Source organism: Rattus norvegicus, chromosome 15 (genome assembly GCF_021556685.1).
Source record: "Rattus norvegicus strain SHRSP/BbbUtx chromosome 15, alternate assembly SHRSP_T2T, whole genome shotgun sequence".
NCBI classification, from domain to species: Eukaryota; Metazoa; Chordata; class Mammalia; order Rodentia; family Muridae; genus Rattus; species Rattus norvegicus.
Genome location: NC_141548.1, coordinates 75,050,041 through 75,073,536, shown reverse-complemented (window position 1 = coordinate 75,073,536; position 23,496 = coordinate 75,050,041). Strand labels below are relative to the sequence as shown.

Here is a 23,496-nt window from a genome sequence, read left to right as displayed (position 1 = left end):
AAATGCTTTCTCAGCATCTAATGAGATCATGAGGGTTTTTCTCATTAAATATTTCCTGAAGGAAGCTGTCCTGGCTAACTGAATACAGTAGTCGTTGTCCTTGAATGCTGGACACTAAAAATAACAGGAGAGAAGATAGATGAGTGAGATAGAGGTGGAATGGTGAGCTTTGTGTAAGAGTGGAAAGAAGCATAGCATAGAACCCCAGCAAGGGTAGATATTTTGAAAGAAATAACTCAGGAAGAATGGACTTTGTCCTTGTGCCCTGGAGAAATTGATTCCAGATTAGTGATTGGAGAGTAAGTGCTTGTAGTTCTAAGATAGTACATTTGTGGTAATTTGTTATAACCCAAAGTGAAACTAAAATACACCTAGAGCCTTTGGCTAGACATTGCAGACCCCCTCCCCCTAATATGAAAACTAGAAGACACACATAAGCGCTGTTAAGAAGTAGTAGTGATTTGTAATTGTTGACTTCACAAGGAATTAGGTAGAATAAATATTGGCAGGCGATTGGCTGTGTGGGTTGAGTAAAGGACCCATGCCATATAGGCTGTCTATTTTGCCCAGGAGCAACTTTCTACAGTTTAGTAGGTATGCAAACATAGCATTGCATCTTACTGTCAATTCATTATTCATCATCGGTGTTCAGATTGTGTTGACATATTTAAAAGTCTCACTAGGTCATGGTGAAGGTTATACTTGCTTGGAAACTGGTCTTGAACCTGAAGTGGATTATAGTGAACTTTGAGCCTCTTCAGTTTGTTGGTGGTAACTGAAGGTAGAGAGATGAGCTGATTAACACAGAGACTGAGAAATGAGGACTTCTGTCAGGTTTTAGAAACTGAACTCAGAAATTTTCCATTTGGTACTTTGTATTAAACACTATGCTGAGACCTCCCTTAACTTCTTGTATTGGTTAATATCCAATAGATTAGTCAATATGTTACAGTTCTGGTCTCCCTTACTATGCCATTTGGCCTAGTCACTGATTGCATGCTGTTTCTCAGAAACAGGGTGGAAAATATCATCCAGAGCGAAAGATATCATCTGCCTAACAGGTATCAAAGAAAACTCCATGTCTAATTCTGGACTTTTTCTGAAGTATCAATTGTATGATTAATATTTCTTATTTCAGAATGATGAATAGAGGCTGTGTGTGGTAGATAACGTCTGTGAGCCTAGTACTTGGCAAACTGAGCTCCGCAAAACAATGGCCAACCCGGTTTGCACAGAGATTTCTAGGACTTCCCATGCTAGAGAATGTTTAAAGGAACAAACAAACAAATGAAGGAAGTAAGAAGGGATGGATAGATAAACTTTTTGAATAATAAGTTAACACGGAAAATGCAAACATTTACTTTTTAAGATTTTGAAATCTAATGATACAGGCAAGTGAAAGATAGGTCTTCTGTAAAGTCAAGGAAGACAACGAAGGACTGTGAGTGTATAGTGGGTATCATCAGCATAGAAGGTCGTATAAGAGATGACCAGAGGCAACATTATACAAGTAGCAAACATTCTAGCAAGCGAGCATTCTGTAGAAGCTTGGATTGAAGGAAGGAAACTGAGGCACTGAGGTTAGAATGAACCGCGGACATGGAATAGGGCAGCTCTGGAATTTGAGAGATACATTCCATGTCAAAGCACTGAGTCACTATTTTATCTCTGGAAACAAGTGACACACATGTTTAACAGATCTGTCGTGACTTTTGAGACATGCCGAGGTCTGAGAAGTTTAGCTTTAATTGAGAAATGATAGCACGGAGGAGAGAAATAAGCACATGTCCCCGCATCCTAACACGACGTTCCTGAACAGCTGCGCAGCAAACTTTTCTGGGGAATTTGCATAAATGTGAGGATTCAGGACATACTCCACACTTCCTGTCTCACAATCTGCATTTTAAACGTTTCCTCAAATGATTCATAAGTGTATTAACATTTGGGAGGCAGCGTGATAATGACATTTCGATTAGAAGTGGTGGTGAAAGAATTCAAATATAAACATATGCACTTGTACACTGAGGAATCATATGGGTCACGGGTTTTGTTTGTTTAATTTATTTTTAATTAATCAATTATTTCTGCTTTGACCTGTCAAATCATGATCTTCAGATATTATTTAAAGTTTGCAAATTATACCATATCTTGAGATCTTTGATTATCTATGAATGTATGCTTGTATTCCTATGTGAATGCAGTCACATGCATACTTGTAGTCAAAAGAAAGGTTTGGGTTATCTACCTTAAGACAAGATTCATCATTTTTCTTTCTGCATGTACTGTCTAGGCTAGCTGGCACACATGCTCTTGGGTATCTCTCTGCATCTGTCTGTGGATGCTAGAATATATATAGTGACATAATGTATCTGGCTTCTATATAAGTTCTTTGATTCAAATTCTTCAATCTGCACAGCAAATGTTTTACTAACTGATCCATCTTCCCAGCGCTAGAGATCTTGGATTATTTATGGAGAGATGTTCTCTGATTTATCTGAGGGTTCCAATCACATGGTACTACTTATTTTCTAAGACCGTGAGAAGTGGAATGCTTAAACTCAGACATTAGTACCAAAGAGAAACTGCTGATACACACCTTAGCTAAAAATCCATCCAAGGTCTCTGACTATAAACATGAATGTGAACTTCACCAATCTCTATTTTTACTGAAATATCTAGAATGTAGGGCATTGTGGATATGGTATAAAGTGAAATTACTACCCACCATGGTGTACTATCTGCTAACTGCTTGGATTCAGACAAGCTATTGCAACACTTTATAGGAAGAGAATTGTATACATTGTTCTATATTTTAAAGTTTGGTCTTACCTAGAAAATCAATCTTGTGAATTGGTTTCCAGACAAAAACAAAGAAAAGCCAAATCAAAACAATAATAATAAATAAAACTTATTTTAAAGAGTCCACAAGAATAATGGACCATTTAAATGTAGTTATTGAGGAGAGATGGATTGTTACAGACTGAGATCTTTTGCTCTATATATGTAAAAGTTTATGAAACTGTCACTAGGTTTTAAGCTAAGTTACTTTTATTTGGCTCTAAAATACACTACGTCTTCTTTTCCTTACCAGTAAAGTTGTATATGCAGTCGGGCTCTTACAAGTGACTTCATTGCCTCATAATTAAGATTTTCTTCTTTAAAAGTTGTTTGAGTTTAAATAAGATATACCTAATACCTATATTTTCTATGGACCAATTAAGTTCACAGAAAATGGAGAGAAATTCAGTGATCATATATGAATGATTTTTTTTAATGAAAGTCATCAAATACCATTAAAAGAAATAGTAAATTCCAGAATGAGGTAAATGTGGTCTGTAATAATGTAAACAAGGTGTTACAAATCAAATTTGGTCAAAATTTAAACATTAGTTTGTATTCTCAGTGAAGGTTTCTTTCATTAAGCTGATATCATTGAATTGATTACAACATAAAATTGTAATGGGAAATAGATGGAAATGCATAAAATTTCCTGAGACAATTTCCTTTTGAAAACGTATATTCAGTGAATGTGAGAAAAGCAACTGGTATTTGTACAATGCAGAAAAGGGCAGAAGAGGTATAAGAAACTATTCTCTGTTTTCTATAAGGTCTACAATCTTCCACATAGCAGTATTTTCTCTGGAAGAAAACCTGATCGTGGGGATAATTCTGGGTTATTGTATTTTGATTGTCTCCTTCTGAAAATTTTGACCTTTCCTCTATGAATAAGAGGAACATTTATGAAGAATGTACAAACTATTAGGTGTCCACTTACATATAGATATATGTGTTCAATGAAAATATAAGTTCACATTGCAAAATATAAATGCAACCCATATGATTAAATAATATGCCAGAACAACTTCATCGTTGTAGTACTCTTAACTGTAAAAGGAGAATAATGGTGGAATGCTTAGTTATCAGGGTCTATGACTAAAAACACAGTTACTTCAAGGAGTAATACATATGCTCAGACATTAACTTTTGGAAATTACTTTTGCCAAATCCACTCACCTCATTCTTCTGCTAGAACTCAGATGCATTTCTAATGATCATAGTGCATGAGGTTTAAGGCGTTAGTCTGATTTTAGATATTCTCAGCAAAAATCATTTAATCTAACATGAACTGAATCTAAACTTCAGCAAAAGACTTGAGTGAATGGGAAATCTTTTTCTCCAAAATAAAGCTTTCTGTCAGCATCTGGATTCCGCCTCCTTACAAACTTGGGCATCCTTGAGTCCCTGAGTCACCTGGGTGGCCTTGCATTTAGGCTCTGCCTATATTTTCACTACTTTAGATGAGACTTAGATTGGCGTGTTAGTCTCTTGCTAGTCTGACAATTACCTGATAAGAAAGATTTAGGAAGGAGAACTGTTCATTTAGCAGCGGTTAGCTCATGTTTTGCTTCGCCATATTGCTCTGATGACAGCATAGTATATCACGGTAGGAGTATATGGTAGAGAAGACTATCACTGCATCCAGATAGCACCAAGTACGTGAAGAATAGGTGAGGTCCTCTATTCTGCACAATCACACACTGAGTAGTATGACAGCTCTTCACTAAGCTACTCTTCTAAGAGTTGTGCCATATCCCAGTAGGCTGATAACCATACCTTTAACACATGATCCTGTGAGCCATTGTAAAGCATTCCAGAACCCAACTGTTAGAGTTGTGATCTCTTACAAGCTTCAGACAGTGCCATATACTATCCTAGTAAAATCTGTGCCTTGGAACCACGCAATGACATTAGAAAAAAGAAGAGCAGAAAGAAAGAAAGAAAGAAAAAACAAAGGAAGGAACAAAAGAAAGAGTCACTTAACTATTTTTTGAGCTGCATTCATAGCTATTAAATTACATACAACCCATGCACTACAGGCTGGAATTCCACATTTCTGGTGGAATGACAACATGAACAATGACTGAAGGTATTTTAGAACAAAGACACTGTTGTGTTTTTTATGTGTATGTGAAGGTATATGTTTGTTTTCATGTATGTCCACATACATGTGCATGTAGAAGCCAGAGATCAATCTTAAGTAATGCTGCAGAGTGACTGTCCACCATTTCTGAGACAGAGTCTCTATGTGCCATAGAGCTATGTCCCTTGGGGGTAAGTTGGCTGACCATCCGCCTCCCCAAACATCCCTTGTGTTTCTGCCTACCCACCGTCGTCGGATCACAAGCATAGACCATTGCATTCAGCTGTTACACATGGCTGCTGGAGGCTGAACTCGGGCCCTCATACTTACTTGAACAGGAAAATTTTACCAACTAACTTTATTTTCCATCCACAAAGTGTAAAGAATCTGAAAGAACATCTTTCCCTACTGTTGACTGGATCCTTGGGGATGGTAGAAAACTATTACTCAAATTTTCTAATTTCATCTCTTGCTTTTAACTGTTCAACTGGTTGCTGTATTATACCTTTTAACATAAAATGTGAGTTACAGTGACACCAGAGCACAGACTTTTGTAGTATTCTTTTCATCAGAACACAGTAATAACTCACATGCCCCATGTAACATTGTAAGTGCAGCTTTGGCATAGAGGAAAATCGTGTGAAGGGTGTAATGGGAATTTGCTTAAGGGTAAACGTTCTTTTCAGTTTCTGATGCCAGTTATTCTTTTGGAAGTTATTTATTTTTACCATGTTTAAACTGTAAGGAAATCAGCCACGGTGCTTTTCACAGTAACTCAAAAATTACAAGAATATAGAAAATAATGGGTGTATCAAATCTATCAAGGAAATATATTTCTGATATCTTTTTCAGCTTGTGACCGACTTACATGAAGTATAAAATATATATTCATAAAGAGATAAATCATTTGCTTTTCTACATGTATTACAAACAAAAACTTTTTAAAGAAAGTAAAAGAAAGAACCTGAGGGCTGAAATCAGAGCGAGTAAAACTACTAAATGCTGTATTGTCTTCTACAGACACTAAAGTGAACTTAAAATAAATGGCTTAGAATATTCATTTTCCTGAAACTTTGTTAAAGGGAGGATAATGAAGGGAAGAAACCAGAACAAAGAAATTTAAATTTTCTCCACTGGGTTCATAATAAACTCTCAGCAAAATTATTGAATATGAGCCTGTGGATGGCCAGCGCTGCCACAAAAGAAATGCTAAAGAGGAAGAAGAAGAGGTCAGGAATTAAGAACAGCCTGGGTTTCTTCTTAGTTGATGTGTCTGTGCCCATCTTTAATTGTTGTTCTTAGGAGGCAGACAGAGAAGAATCCCTCAAATTGTTGAAGACAGCCTTGTCGTTGTCTGTGTAGTGTGTTCCGGGCCAGTGAAAGCTGGATCATTTAATTCTATCTCAGGAAAGCAAAAACAAAACAAAAACAACTCCACAAAAATGAAAACTAACCCAAAAACGCAACAACAAAAGCGTCTACATAAAATAAAAAAATTTAAAACATCATTTTGCCTCAATCTTGGGTAAATGGCCCCAGCAAATCAACCTGAGTAGATGCGGCTCTCATTTTTAAACTGCGTAATGAAGCTTTGGTTTACCCACTCACGCTAACCAAAGGCACTCGGGCCACTTCAGGAAACCACACATTAAAACATAGTGCGTCATTTTACATGTCCTCTATTCTCTCCTTTTCCTTATGATGTGTCCACCAGCTGCCCCAGCGCCCCGACCCAATTCCCTGGCTTCTGCATGTTTCTCAAACTAAACACATACGTTTAAAGGTCTGACATTAGGAACAGGAAAATGTACATTTTGCTTCCTGGATCCGGGTTACTTCAGACAGCCTATATGTTGTTGTTGTTGTTGTTGTTGTTATGGCTGTTGTTGTTCTGCTTTGTTTTATTTTGTTTCATTTTTCCAGTTCTATCCATTTACCCACTACTTATATAATTTAATTTCACTTTTCTTCATGGAAACTTTTTTTTATACTTATGAGTGTGCTCTTGCCACCATTTGAAAATTACAGCATGACAACTAGATATGTCTTAGATTACAGAAATTTCCTCTGCCCTAAAAAAGAATTGAACAAAATAAAAACTTTCAATGACATAAGGCAAAAATAATCTAAAGTGATATGGACTAACTTATAAATTTATTGAAAATAAATTCTTCTCTTCAGATAATACAACCCTACCATAGTTTCCCTGCCTCCAGTCCTCCTAGGTGCTTTGTTCATTTTTCCTCTCCCTCATATCTACCACTGCTGTTTCCGTTCAGAACAGAGCAGGTCTCCGAGAACTGACAGATGGACAAGATAAAACAAGATTCAAAAAACCAGGGCAAAAGCCCTTATGTGATGGCTGGCAAGACAGCCCAAATATCAGGGAAAGAACCAACATTCTATTTACATTTTGCTTAAAACATGTAGACAGTATAAAACTAGTCAGGAATGTAAATGTCAACATAGGTTTTGAAATTATTATCACACCAGTTTCCAAGTCAAATGGTTTCAGGTAATCAGAATGTAAGACTGACTTCACCAAGCCAGAAGCTATGTGTTGCTTATGTCAATGAAAGGATGGTCCCACTTCCAGGCCTAATAACAGGACGCTAAAGACCAATGATGCATCCTGTCTCTAATGACGGTAGAGTGCCACTGAAATGGAACGACTGAGGAGGCATCTTCAGAACTGAGGAGAGGACAGAGCTTTCTGACAGTCATTGATACTTAAACTTTTGAAGCTGATACTGATTGATTTTGAATTTGAAGTTGACCTGTGCAGAGTTTGAGAGATAAATGTTTTGAGCCTCTTTTAAGGGGCTCTTTTGTGTATACTTTTTGTTTTGCTAAGTTACAAGATCTGAATGAAGGTTTTTATAATATTATTAACACTGCCATTTTAATTTTTAAAAAATGGGTAAATTCAGATTGAAATTTATAAAAAGGAAAAATTTATATCAGCTGTAAAAAAATAAGTCAGTAAATATATCAGTATTTTAAAATCCCAAGACATGATTTCAGTTCTTTTAAGAGAAATGAGAGAACTTATTGCAATGATTCAATTTTTACAAGTGATGGGGAAGTTTTGAAGTTTTTGAATTTTGAATCGTTACCTTTGATTTCCCTTGCCTACATCATCACAATCTTTATTAAAATAAAAACAAGAACAAAATTAGAACTGTGCAGCACATAAATTACCCACACCCATGCACCTAAAATAGCACATCAAATTCCAGGAGTCTTACAAGGACTTTAATTCTTTGATATGCAAAGAACATATTATATTATTAGGATTATTTCGTAAATTAAGTCTGAATTAAAATAAACAGTCTAATAGTATTTCTTAGTGTGTAGAGATACTTGAACCAAAGAACGAGAGCCTAGGATTCAAGCCTGTGGATGCACATGGAGGAAGAACCAGTTTCTGTAGTTGTCCTCTGACTGACACACACACACACACACACACACACACACACACACACACACACATGCACTCACACACACACACGCACACACACATGCATTCACACATACATACATGCACAAACATACACACACACATGTAAAGAAAATTGTAACGAAAATAGGTAAAATATAATTACTGGCAGTTAAGCAATATTCTAATAAAAATATCTGCAAACACTGGTAAAACCATTCTGGAAATCAGTCTGGAGGTTCCTCAGAAAATTGGACATTGAACTGCCTGAGGATCCAGCCATACCTCTCTTGGGCATATACCCAAAAGATGCCTCAACATATAAAAGAGACACGTGCTCCACTATGTTCATCGCAGCCTTATTTATAATAGCCAGAAACTGGAAAGAACCCAGATGCCCTTCAACAGAGGAATGGATACAGAAAATGTGGTACATCTACACAATGGAATATTACTCAGCTATCAAAAACAATGAGTTTATGAAATTCGTAGGCAAATGGTTGGAACTGGAAAATATCATCCTGAGTGAGCTAACCCACTCACAGAAAGACATACATGGTATGCACTCATTGATAAGTGGCTATTAGCCCAAATGCTTGAATTACCCTAGATCCCTAGAACAAAGGAAACTCAAGACGGATGATCAAAATGTGAATGCTTCACTCCTTCTTTAAATGAGGAAAAAGAATACCCTTGGCAGGGAAGGGAGAGGCAAAGATTAAAACAGAGACTGAAGGAACACCCATTCAGAGCCTGCCCCACAGGTGGCCCATACATATACAGCCACCCAATTAGACAAGATGGATGAAGCAAAGAAGTGCAGACCGACAGGAGCCGGATGTAGATCGCTCCTGAGAGACACAGCCAGAATACAGCAAATACAGAGGCGAATGCCAGCAGCAAACCACTGAACTGAGAATAGGTCCCCCGTTGAAGGAATCAGAGAAAGAACTGGAAGAGCTTGAAGGTGCTCGAGACCCCAAAAGTACAACAATGTCAAGCAACCAGAGCTTCCAGGGACTAAGCCACTACCTAAAGACTATACATGGACTGACCCTGGACTCTGTCCCCATAGGTAGCAATGAATATCCTAGTAAGAGCACCAGTGGAAGGGGAAGCCCTGGGTCCTGCTAAGACTGAACCCCCAGTGAACTAGACTATGCGGGGAGGGTGGCAATGGGGGGAGGTTTGGGAGGGGAACACCCACAAGGAAGGGGAGGGGGGAGGGTGATGTCTGTCCGGAAACCGGGAAAGGGAATAACACTTGAAATGTATATAAGAAATACTCAAGATAATAAAAAAAAAATAAAATAAAATAAAAAAAAGAAAAAAAAGAATAAAAAAAATATCTGCAAACATAAATGATTACAGTCAATGTACTAGGGACATTACTAAGTGAGTAAAGAGCACTTGATGATCTTGCAGAGAACCAGGATTCCATTGCCAGCAAGGGCATGGTGACTCACACCTGCCTGTACCTGCATTCTGACAAGCTAACATCCTCTTCTGAACTTTGCTGGCACAAGGTAAGAGCAGGGTGCAGAAATAGACATGCAGGCAAAAGACTCCTACACATAAAACAAATAAATCTAATTTTTAAAAAAGACTTGTCACCTATTTTCAGATTTCTAACCTTGTAGCATAGCATTGTCATTTAAAGATGTTTTGGGTCAACATAATCAGATGACAAGTATAAATCAAAAAGCTACATGAGATATTTCTTCTATTAAAGATTCACTCTCAAATTGCCAGGTTTCTTCCAACTAATTGGCAACAGTTACATATGAGAAAATTTAGAAATATTTTTAATTGTTACTATATGATTCTGTGTGGATTTTCCTTTTGTTTCACTTTTCCTCTGAATTTAATCACAAATGAGATAATATTTACATGTCCAAAATAAATTTTAATTTTATAATATCATACCCCCCAAAATGTAAAAGATAAAACAAACATTACTTTCCAACGAAGTAGATCACTATATATATATATACACATACATATATATACACATACATACGTACATATTAATACATACACTTATATACATACACATATATACATACACATATATACATATATATATACATATATGCACATAGATATTTCTTTTACTCCGTCCCTTTTTCTTCCTCCCCTTCTCCAGTCTATTCTTAATTCTGTCAGCCTCGATTTACAAACTTCTCCTTCTTTTCCATTTCTTCCTTCTTCCTTCTACTTTTTTTCTCATTATTTCATGAAGATTTAACTTTAGCCTGAGGCCTCTGAGTTTCCTCTTCTTAAGTAATTTAACACATATCTTTTCACTTCTCTTTAACATTGTCTTCGTAAAGGGCCACTCGATGTTATACCTTATATGTGCTGATATCTGAAAAACTGCTCAAAATGTTCTATTCAGAAAGAACCATTAGTGCTTAGTTAAAGTCATCTGATCATCCACACTATCACCATCAGAACACTAGTCTTTGGTACCCTGATGCCAGGTTAACTCTCTGTGTGTCTGACTAGATTCCTCTTCATGGGAACTGTAACAAAAATAAACAGTCTGCCTAACATCTATCTAAGTGTCACTGTGTGTCTGGCTTTATAACAGATCTTTAACTTAAAAGTTACTAAAGAGACCACAAAAGGTCTACAATTGAATTTATTTTCTTTATCAGATTCTCCAAGTTCATTTAAAAGAAGGCCTGATACAATTCCCGAAGAACAATTTATATTATTTAATGAATAGTATCACTGTTTTGAAAGCTAAGGATTTCATAACATAAAAAATTTCTTTGCTCAAAATGTCTTAATCAATCACTTAAGAACTCTCAGGATCTTAGGGAAGTTTTACAATGACATTAAAAGCCACCCTGTACCCTGTAAAAAGATGCCCTTCCCTTAATCCATTAACTGTTCCCCTTACTTTCACAATGGCATTGTTTTCTCACCTTTCAGCAGACAGCTCTGAAGTCAATTATATCCAGGGTAGAGGGACACTGTCTGTGAGGGCACAGATGATATTTACTATTTAACTGCTCTGCTGCAGGTACCTCTCACGGTGCCTGTGGAGCTGGTATTCAGGAGATTTTTACAGAATAATAACCATTGATTCTAAGAGCAAAATCACTGTAGTCTGTAAAAGTGAATCAATGTGTCAAACTTAAGTTCCACATATAATTATAGACACAGTATATCGAATAAGGCAAATTTAAAAATAAACTTGTATGCTTTCCTTTTAGGGGTTCAATGAAAACTTAATTCTATTGACATTTCTGAGGTAACTTCAAGAAAAGAAAAATGTATCCAATTAATGGAACTGTAAAAGTAAAGGTTAAAGTTTGCTGCGCTGGCTGGGAGATATGTTACACATCAAACTTGTGATTCACTAGTTTATCTCCATTAATCTCCAGAAAGAGTGAATACATTTAACAGAAGTTAAATAATTCATTTATTAGTTGTCATAGAGTTTCGCTAAGGCAAGAGACTGCTTCTGGGGAGCTTTTGGTAAAAGGTTTGTGGAATCAGCATCTTTTATCCTAATTACTTAAGGTCTGCCTTTAAGCGAAGGATATCTTTAATAATTCTCGGAACATTTTCAACCTCATAAAATTTTAATTAACAATTAGCATTGTTCATAGATCATCACTATGAACTGTTGCTAATTGCTTAGCCTTGCAAGAGAAGCCGAATACTGAACTTCCAGGTTTCTTTCCACCAGTGGATATTTCAGCGGGTTGGGACAAAACAAAAATTCAAACTCATATATGTACAAAGCCCCCTTCCCAAGACACTAATGAAGAAACACAAGGAGCGTGGTCTGAAATTTTGCTACTCTAAAAACAAGGATGTGTGGAACTTTCAAGGTACCTATTACAGATGGATCACTGAGGTCGTGGAAAATTTGCTTGGGGAATGTGGAACAGAAATGACCCTTGAAGGAGCCAGTAATTAAAAGAAAACAGGCCAGGCAAAAGGCAGCTGCAGGCTCACGATCCTATTGCAAGAAGCAGGCTTCGGTTTAAGTAAAATGTGTTAGCTCGGTGGCTATGGAGTCACTGAGCATGCCACAGCCAACGGAAAAGTGAGAAATTAGTTTGAACTTTGAAAGTATGGCTAGGTTATAGACAGAAAAAAAGAAGCTCATAGAGAAATTTAAATTGAATATCCAAAGAAGTAAGTAATCGGTGGAGATTTCAGAGAGAAATAGTTTAAAGAAATGAAGTTCTGTTTCAACACAATAAAATGGTTTGCTTTTAAAGAGATAAGAACACAGGTCATGTGGGAATAAACTTGAAGGTTATTTTCAGAATGGATTCTTTGAATCTAGAAGTATGACTGAGTGTATGTTTGTTTGAAATAGTACTCTCAGCCACTTTCTCGGTGATATGGCTGTGAGCTGGTGGCTTAGGCTTTACCATCAGGTGCTGCCATTTCAGCAAGTACTTTACTACATGCAAAAACTGATCAGAAGAGCATTAAGGTAGTCCAAATGCTGGACATTTAAAAAAATTAACAGTCCTAAAATAAATTTAGCAAATATTTAATTATGATTATTGTCTTGTTATATAATTACTGTCTAGGTATAATGAAATATGTTTTGACCTTTACTATTTTTAGTGATTCCTGTTTTTTTTCCCTCCTGCATTTACCTCCATAGCCCAAGCCAAGCTTTAACTCCCGAGTTTTTGGTTCTATCTGTCGTGTGGTGGGTGTAAGAGTTATCATCATGCTAAGTGGACTCTCTACTTGCAAAGGGTTTCAGACCTCAGTATTGCCTGTGCATTTAACCTCTTTCCAAAAATTGATCTTTATTTTTCAAAGGATAATTTATCTCTTCATGACCATAAAATGTTTACCAGTTACACACACACACACACACACACACACACACACACACACACATGTGCATACACACACGTGCATATTCACACACACATACACACACACAGAAAGAGAGAGAGAGAGAGAGAGAGAGAGAGAGAGAGAGAAAGAGAGAGAGAGAGAGAGAGAGAGAGAGAGAGAGAGAGACTATCTTGTTCCTTAACTATTTGACCACTATTTTTGTAATTGGATGTGATTCTTTTTTTTTAACAATTAAGAAATTACTTTTAAAATACAGGTTAATGTATAAGATTCATTTCAATTTCTGATTAAAAACTAAGAACAGATAATCCTGAAATTCCCCCTTGAATATATCCATGTAAGTCACTTAGCAATTTAGCCTTAGAGCTTTTGACTGAATGCTTGTCTTTGTTCCGTGTTTGATTATTTTTCTCTCCTACTTATTTACGTGTGTGGTCTGACTATATTGCCAATGCTAGACTCAAATATTTAGATGCTACTGTAGCTGGGATTATATTAAATTTTTCTATATCTAACTTATTTTTGGTTAAATTTATTATGCATCTAGAAATGAAATAAGGAACTAGAAGCCAAACTCAATCATCAGCAAAATTGGCTTTATTTTTGTCTTAACTAATGTTGTAGAATGATTGTAAATGACTAGATGTGGCTGTCTTATATTTAGTCAAAAGTTTTATTAAAAAGTATTTAAAATTTATTTTCACTTTACTTCATATAAACAAAATAGCATTCACAATGTAGAAGAAACTGTATCCATGTAACTATTTCTAGCATTCTGTTTTTATGACACTGTTTTTCAAGTACTATATTTGATATTTGTTTCTGTGCATTGCATAATTTACATATTCTAACTTATAATATCTGCTTTTCATACTTTCTTATAAATTTAAGCATGTCTCCATGAATTTTAATATATAAATCTGTAATGATTCATATGCCATAGGATTAATCAAGATCAGATCTCTCTGTTTACCCATATGTGTCTTTTTGCCTTTCTGTGCTTTTGGATATACAGAAGAGGAGTGACAGAATAAAAAAGACATCTTTAAATTGGTAACAATGAATGCATTTGCTTTTGTGTTCTCTGTGCTTGTCTTAAAAAGCATGGAGTCTAATATTTCTGAATGGTTTATTTCAGGCAAAGATAAGATCGCTACTCTAATTTTTTTTTTTTACTCTGAAAATATCTTGAAGAGTTTTCACCAGTTTCTTCCTTTCTTTGTCTCTTGTCCTCTACAGATGGACCTCTGGGTCCCCGAGGGTTAGCTGAAGCTACAGAGATGTGCACTCAGGAGTGTCTTGTTTTGGGTCACTCTGATAATTGCTGGATGCCCCCTGGCTTGGGTCCCTACCAACACCCTAAATCTCCTCTGTCAACCTTTGCACCCCAGAAAGAATGGATCAAGAAAGACAAGCTCGTGAATGGCCACACCCTGACAAGAGCTTGGAAAGAAGATACCAACAGGAACCAGTTCAATGACCGTAAGCAGTATGGCTCCAATGAAGGCCATTTCAGCAATGGCAGCCACATGGCAGACATTCCTCTGGCAAATCTGAAGTCCTATAAGCAAGCAGGAGGCACGATTGAGAGTCCTAAGGAGCACCAACTTTAAGACGAAGCTGTACGGGACCTAATAACTTTAATCTAAATAGACATGCTAATCCTGTGTGTTGGAGCTTTATGTATTCGATAGATCTTTACAGCTATGCCCCTTATAGTAGGGAACACTCATAACTTTGTGTTAGCACGATGGAGAATACAATGCTTTGCAACATAAGGGAGGAAATAGACCTCCTAGCCATGCGATGACGTTCTTTACTAGAATTGATTAAACTCTCCAGAGATGTCTCCATTGTGCAATTTATTTTTATTACTGCATTTTCTTTTGACCCTGGACTGCTGCTATGAACAATAGAATATGCATTCGGAGAGTAAGAAAGTCCCACAGATTAGAGTGACTGACAAAACATATCCAGTTAGAAATTTGTGCTCTTTTTGTCTTTGATTTATGCTGGGACCTCTATACTTGACATTATACTTCAAACTTTAAAAGATAAGCATTAAACCTATTGTGCTGTTAACACCGTTAGTGGACACTTGTAAGTCAATCAGTGTTAAAGTATCTGTAAATAGAAGCAAGCTATTATTAACAACTTTTGTGTACTTAGAGCACTCACCTAAAAATGTTGTAGCATAATTCTGTGTTGATGGTTGCTTCTTTCCTTTTTCGATTTCCCTCTTTCTTCTTATTTCTGTTGTTTCTTTCAGTGAGGTGTTTCTGCGTTAGTAGTCTGTCTTGGCACACATTGTTCAAAGAATCTTAAACATTTGTGTTTTTAAACGGTTCTGAAATCTTGCTTCTTATATGATAACTTAGAATGTTAGAACTCTGTAAACCTATAAAGACAAAAGAAAATATGAAAACTTCAAACAACAAGAGTAGCAGACGTATACTTCTGCAAACTCTTGGAAATTCAGAACCTCTTTTTTTGATATCCTTATTTTCAAAGTAGGCAAAATTAAAAACGACTTAATTAGTACCATTAAGTGAGAAAGTGATGGGAAAGTGTTATCCATCAAGTGTGATGTAATATTCTGTACTTGTTACTCTTTCAAAACTAATGTATTAAAATCAGCATATACTGAAGAAAAAATCATTACTCAAAAATAGTTTCAATTGGGCAAATGTGTGTCTTCAACTTTGTTGAAATGACAGAGTTTGTGTTGATCCTCATATACAATAATGTTGTTGTAACACAAGTGTTATTAGACCATAGCCACAAAATATTTAATGTGTTGTGCCTTCATGATGTAACAGAACATTCTCCAGGTAGGTAGTTGGGGAAAATAAAGGGATAAATCTCTAATTATTGCTGTTTAACTGTTTCTTATCATAGTTGGTCAATGCCTGGCAGGTACCAGCATTTTGTCACTTGGGTCAAACCAAGGGAGTGACAGATAATGTTAATAAGATCTCAGTTGCACGTGCAAACAAATCCAAATTTGAACATTCTTAGGAGGTTTTTTGTTAAGGCATGACAGATGATTTAAACAAATAAATAGCATGCAACAAAATGTCTTTATTGAAAGGAGTGGAAGTTATATTAATGCCACGGTTCACCATCAATTTACACGTTAAAAAAAAGAAAAAAGTTTAAAAAAATTGCTAATCTGATAGTTAATTTGTTCTTACCAAAAATGAAGTTACTTTGTAAATAGCAGTTCACATTTTTCCACAGTATAATGGAAAATAATGGGTAGGGGTGCATTGCTTATTGAAGTCATTTTTGTCGGTTTGTGAGGGGTGTTTGATGACTTTGACAAAATAAATATCTAAACAATTATCCTTGTTACTGCTTTGCCAGTTCTACGTTATTTACACTTATCAGCTCTTGCAATAAATGTTCTGAATTACTCATTGTGTTGTGTTTATTCTTGTTCAACATTCGAATTAATTATTCATCGCCATCCTACTGTTTGGACAATTCTATGTTAATATAATTCACATTTAACTTATAAAACAAGGAGGACTTATGGATTTGCAAGACTTCTGCAGTGAAAATATGATGTCAAATGAAAATGTAAGTTTTCAGGTGGTCTGTGAAGTGATGTTTTAAGGAAATTCTTAGAGGAAATTAGTCCGTGATTCCTATTTTTAAACTAAGTCAGAAACTGGGTCAAAACTACTAATTTGATGGACAAAACTTTATTTTTATTTTTATTTTATTTCCAAAGAAGAGAGTAAGCATAGACCACTCTACAATGGACTGACTAGCATACATTCAAATATATGTCATGTGTTCAGGTATATCATACAATACTTCATGATATTTGTCTTTTGTTGGATTGGGCATTTGGATTAAGAATTTTAATTCTTTCCTTAGAGATCATTCAGGAGGATCTATAAATAAGAAACAAGGGTCAGAGACAACATAAACACTTTGGTTTGTACCACCAGTTGGATGTCCCATAATAATTCAAACTCTGAGTAAACCAGATCTATCTATTCACTGATTTGAAGTACATTATTATTTCTGCTTTCCTTCACGAGAAAACAGAGTGAATGGATGAATACATACATACATGAGTGCACACACACATGCAACACACACATACACACACAAACACAAACGCAACCACAAATGCAGACACTTTGGGAAAAAATATTACAGTCTGCAAACTCTATTTCTTCACTTCTTTACTTTTTTGGAAATCAGCTAAATTATTCCACCCTAATTTGAGGAGTACAAATAGAAAACAATTAAGATTTTGTTCCATACCAAAAAAATGCTATCATTTTGTCCCTACAATATTTCTTTAAATAAGTGTAGTATTTGATAAGCGATTGTCCAAGGTTAACCAACTATCTTTTATATGCTCTATGAATATTTTTAATTTATTGAAAACAGATTCTTTTCTCATACAATAAATCCTGACCATAATTTTACCTCCCCCTGGTTTACCCTTCTTCCATTTTGCTCCAGGAAAGAGCAGTACACTAAGAGACAACAGCCCAAGCGAACAAAATAAGAAGCAATAATACAAAGGCAAAAACCCTCATATGAAGGCTAAACAATATAATTTAACAAGAGGAAGATGGTCCAACACCAGGCAAAAGAATCGAAGATATACTTTTCCCATAGTTGGGAGTTCCATACCACAGAAACATTAAGCTAATAGTAAACACATATATGTAGAGGATCTATGCATACACTTTTTTTTTGTACCATTCTATGAGTATAGCAGAATATCATTAGGAATAATTTCACTGATTTTTGTTGTTTTTGTTTTATTTTGTTTTAGTTTTTGGCAGTCGTGTTTGGCTTGACCATAGCTTGCTTGGCTTTCCAGTCTACTTCTCCTAGTCTTCCAGGATGTGTAGAGCATATTAGACTTTCTAGTGCTGCAACACTGTGAAACACATAGTGTTTCACATGCAACACATGATGAAACACACCATGGCTGCAACAAATACTTACAAAGGAAATATTTAATATGAGGCTGGCTGACAGTTTTTGAGATTTTTGTCCTTGATTATCATGGCCAGAAACAAGACAACATGTAGTAGTCATGCAGTCATGGTTCTGGAGAAGGAGTTCTACTTCTTGATCCGCAGGCATCAAAATGTCTTCAGACAAAGACTATCAGCCACACATCATAGCTTGAGCATATAGGACCCAAAACTTGTCTTCATTGTTAAGGAACTTTTTCCAACAAGGCCATACCTAGTCCAAGAAGACTCTCTCTCTTAATAGTGCCACTCCCTGTGTGCTAAGTTTGCAAACACAGGAGTTTGTAGGGGCCATTCCAATTCAAAATACCACATTCTTCTCTGGGCCCCTGTAAACTTGTAGCTATACCACAATGTAGAAATATATTCAGTTCAACTTCAAAAGTTCCATAGTCTGTATCAGTTTCAAATTTGCTTAAAAGTCCAAAGTTCAAATTATTTGAGATTCATGCAACTTCTTAACTTTAATTCCTTGGTAAAATCAAAATGAAAAAGCAGATAACATACTTACAACATATAATGGCACAGGATATACTATACCAATCCAGAAGGGAACCTAGTGAAGAATGGCTGGACTAAAGCAAGACCTAACACCAGATGAGAAAACATTGCATCTCCATGTCTGATGTCAAAATGTTCTTTTGATCTCCAACTCCTTTCAGCTTTGATGACTATAACTAACATCTCTTTCTTGAGCTGGTTCCACTCCTTGTTAGAAGCTCTCTACCACAGGTAACTCAGGGCTCTGACTCCTGCAACATCTTGAGATTTCCCAGTCAATGCAAGCCTCACCATTACAACTTCACATAGTGGCCTCTCTGGACCTCTACTGAGGGCTATCCCTGCCACACATCTTGCCTCAGTGGCTTTCCTTAGTTTTGAAGGGAAATTATATACCCTCATTTTTCTATCCTTGGCCCTAAAACTACATGGCCAAAGCTGCCAAGTTTTGCTGCTTGTTGGGACTGTAATATGGCCTTCTCGTGGTGGTGGAATTAAAGGTTTGGACCACCATACCTGTCCCTGATTTTTCTTTAATTCTCTTTCACCTTAATTCTCTTTCCCTTTCTTTTGAATCATTTTAATAAATTGGAAGCTTACCTATTTGGGCTCTTGCTCTGAGATCATCACTACCATTATTCCATTTAACATCTAGTTTTTCTTTAAGCTTTTATCTCTATAACACACGACTTAGCTCCATTCCATTTCCTGGTGTCCCTTTTCTCCTTAAAGTGTAAATTTTGTATTTTACCTTGCTCCTTTTCATTATAGATTTACATAAGAGTGAATAGTAATAACCACAGGGCAGGGTCTGAACTACGCTGTTTTGAGATTTCTTCTTCCAATAGAATTTATCCAAAGCTCCCCACTTTAGCCTGAGGTAGACTTTTCTGTCAAAGGCCAAAATAAGCCACATTCTTCACCAAAATATTACAAGAATAATCTCTAGGCCATATCCTAAAATAATTCTCTGAAACCTCTGATCCAGCACCGCACAATTCAAATCACTCTTAGCAACATTATATTCCACCAACCTACTAGTATGGCTCTTTTAAACAATGCTTAAAACATTTCTCTGCTTTCCTAATCCAAAGTTCCAAGGCCCCTTTCCTCTAAACAAAAACATTGTCAGATCTATCACAGCAATACACCAGCTCCTTATGCTAACTTCTGTTTCAGTTAGCATTTCTACTGCTTTGAAGAGAAAACATGACCAAGGAAATTCTATAAAGAAAACAGTTAACTTGTGACTGGCTTACAGTTTCAGAGATTTTGTCTATTATTATCATGATGAGAAATATGTTGACACATAGATAGACACAATGCTGGAGAAGGAGCTGAGAGTTCAACATCTGTATCCGTAAACAACAGGAGAGGACTGAGATACTCTAGGCCTGACTTGAACCTCTGAGACCTCAAAGCCTACCCTCCAGTGACACACTTTCTTCAAGACCATACCTACTCCAACAAGGCCATACTTACTTACAGTGCCACAACCTATAGACCAAGCATTCAAACACATGAATCTATGGGGGCCTATTCCTATTCAAACCACCACATAGAACATAGGTTCCTTGTGACATGGACCTAAAATTTAAACCAGACATAGGTTGGCCACTGTTCCATAAGTTCTGAGACACCATGACCCCAACACATCTTGCAGACAGGATACATTGTAGATCAAAGTTTTTCTGGTTGTATTGGAAAAGGGTTCTCTTTTCGTAGCCTTCAGAGTACCTTACAGTGCCAAAGAGACTAGATTATAGAGGTGGAGTCTCCACATAGGCATCAGTTTGACCTCAACTAATGTTCAATATCCTGTGTTGATATTGTCCTTGGGAATAAAGTTTCAATGTCATTTTTCCAAGAGAGGCCCTCTCCTCTGAAACATCAGCCTGGGATTTCAAATTTCCATGGAGCACCTTCAGTCAACAGTTCAACTAAATGCAGTCCAGTCCTACAACTCGAAATGCTGCCTGGGTATAGAAGATGGCTAGTTTAGACTCTGTATCCTCCATTGCTAGGAGTCTTCACTAGGATCCCTGTTGTACCTTCCAGGAAATTTTCATACCCCTCTCAAAGTGTCCTCAATACAAGCTGAGTAGACATCACAAACAAAGCTGAAGAATTGATTAAGTAAAATGTTAATAATGATCTTTTTTCAAAAGCATCCATTTTACAATAATGTGTAGACACTGAGGGTTAAGCATCATTTTTTTTCTTAGAAATAAAAATCATTAAGAAGAAAAGCACACCTAGAAAATGTGGAAAATCATATTCATTTAAGAGTGTCCTTGCCAATGTTACAGTTGCTGTCTTATCAGTTTTGTGAGTCAGTTATAGAACTAAAGTTCATAAGACTAAATGTGGCCTAATTAATAATCATTTTTATACATACAACATAAAATATGCATACAGAGTGGCCATTCATTAATAGCTAACTGAGTAGCTTTGCTGCAGTCACGCTATTCAGCGAATCTCATTCAGGATCCCATCTTCCCCTAGCTGTAACTAGGAATGCAGCTGAGGCGCTAAGCTGTTTCAGTATTTATTAAATTGTTGGCAGAAAGCCAAGAATGGCTAATTATTATTAGTGAGAAGCTTTGGCAGTGAGGGATGAAAAGGATGCTTTGTGATCTCAATTTTAATGTGGATGCAGTGTGCTACTTTGTATGAGGGCAAACTCAACTATGAAAAAGAAGAATGGAATTGTGGGCATAAAAAATGCTTCATTGTTCTGTTTTGTTTCCAGTGGAGTTCATCTTCTCTCCCTAAAGAAATCTCCTTCATTGGTTCTTGTCAGAGAGTCCACTTTAAAATTTGCCGAACATTCTTAAAGGCACAGTAATTACATACTAAATACTTTATTTATTTTTTCTCTTTACACATTTTTTGTTCGTGTGTGTGTGTGTGTGTGTGTGTGTGTGTGTAATACCAAAGTAATGTCAAAAATTCACTGTTTAAACATAAATAACTAGTCCTTTAGTATTAATCTATAATTTTATACTACTAAAATATATTTGTCATATTTTTTCTCATTCACATTCAGTTCCATTAAAGTATATATTTGTAAATAGTTAAAGAATAGGAACTTTTTGCTATCTTGATACTACTATAATTTATTCTTAAACATTAAACAATATATTTTCACCTTTCTATATTTTAGTCATTGTTCATGACAGGCATCAAGTCGATATATATTATATACTCAATGATTGAGTGAATGAATACGTATCACTTTCTCCCATCATTCTATGTATATAGCCTGTAAATACAGTCTATGAACAATGTTATCTCAGTTAAGTACCAGCTTAGTTTTCCCTGTATCCACATTCCCAATAACAATAAATATAGTAATCTTTAAGGTAAGGAGAAAGGAAAACTGTAATAGACATTATCATTTGTGAAAAACTAAATGTTCTTTTAAACAGAGTTATAATGTTCTATTTGTTTTTATATGTGTACAGTTTGCCAATGGGCCATATGTGCCCCAAGACAAAAATATACTTGAGATATTATATCAAGAAGATACTGAGTGTGTGTGTGTGTGTGTGTGTGTATGTGTGTGTTTCAGTATTACTCAACCATGAACTTCATAGACAACAATGTATTATGGTAACTTCCAAAGGGTAGATACTTCAGACTATGTGAATATGTTATTTCTTATTTCTTATTACAAAAGTACAGATTTTCCAAAATTTTAGTTGTTAAATTTTTGAATTTCTAGAAACTTTGATAGTTATAAATATCTTATAACATCATTTCTTTATAGTTTCCTTATCATGTGATTTTTATCCATGGATTTGCTCCTATATATTTTCTACACACTGACACTTTGAGTCAGTCTGCACACACTCAATAGTAAGGTCTGTGATTGTTACTTTGTAGACAAATGATCCTTCTTTAAAGTTTCATAATAAACTATCATTTGAGTTTCCTTTACACTGTGATCATATAATTCACCATTCCAGTGCTCTTCTTATACCAGAGAATAGAGATCTGTGGAAATCTCCCATAGAGAAGGCTAAGGTAAAAGCAGATGCCATTATAAACTACATCTCTTTTCAAATATAAGAGGAATATAGACAGGTCTTAAAAATATAAATCACTTGCAATAGGAAGTTTGATTTACTATCTGGGAACCCGAAGGCCACCCTCATCTAGGAAGCTGGTAACTGAACTGCATGACATCACTCTTTCCTTTGCTTACTCAAGTCCAGTGCTCTAGTCAGCTATGTAGCAGATGTACTGTGGGATCCACTTCCTCTCTGCCCACATCTCTGGGCAACCACATAGATTTCCCCTCAGATTTCTTTCCATCCCTCATTGCTCTATGTCAGCTTCAAAACATAAGGCTTGTTCCCTGAGAACCCTTAGGCCACCAAAGCCAGGAAAACAGAAAAGTCAACTGGAGATCTTCACACATTCCCTCTATTCCTTCAAGTACAATCTCCCTGTTACATCATTACCTTTGCAACAGCCCACAAACTGAGGCCTCCCTTCCTTCTCCTGCCCCCATTTCCAGTGGATGATATGTTTCCCCTTCTAACTTCTCTGCTCTAACTTATTGCTTTGCTCTAGCCCCCAATTCTACTCCCTTGAAACAATAGACTGTTCCTTCTAAGGAAGCAGGTGGGTTAGCTGCACATCTTTTCCTCTTGTTCCACTCCACCTAGTCCATTTTCCCTATCTCATCCTCAGTTATGTAGCAGAATACCTGCCACGGTCTATCCTTACTCTCGGTCACCATTCCTAGGGAACTAAGCAGAGCTGGA

At 36.2% G+C, this 23,496-nt stretch overlaps 1 protein-coding gene across 12 annotated transcripts in view; it reads left to right on the top strand.

Annotated features, from left to right (window-relative positions):
* The window catches only part of Pcdh9 (protocadherin 9), an 899,165-nt gene extending 882,538 nt beyond the window's left edge, over nt 1-16,627 (top strand). For all 12 annotated transcript variants that reach the window (NR_197226.1, NR_197225.1, NR_197224.1 and 9 more), the window contains 1 exon segment: nt 14,448-16,627. Coding sequence is in view for 8 of the 12 variants with exons in the window: in NM_001431499.1 (NP_001418428.1) it covers nt 14,448-14,821 (374 nt within the window). In the remaining 4 variants the exon portion in view is untranslated.
* Nucleotides 16,628-23,496: the final 6,869 nt, after the last annotated feature.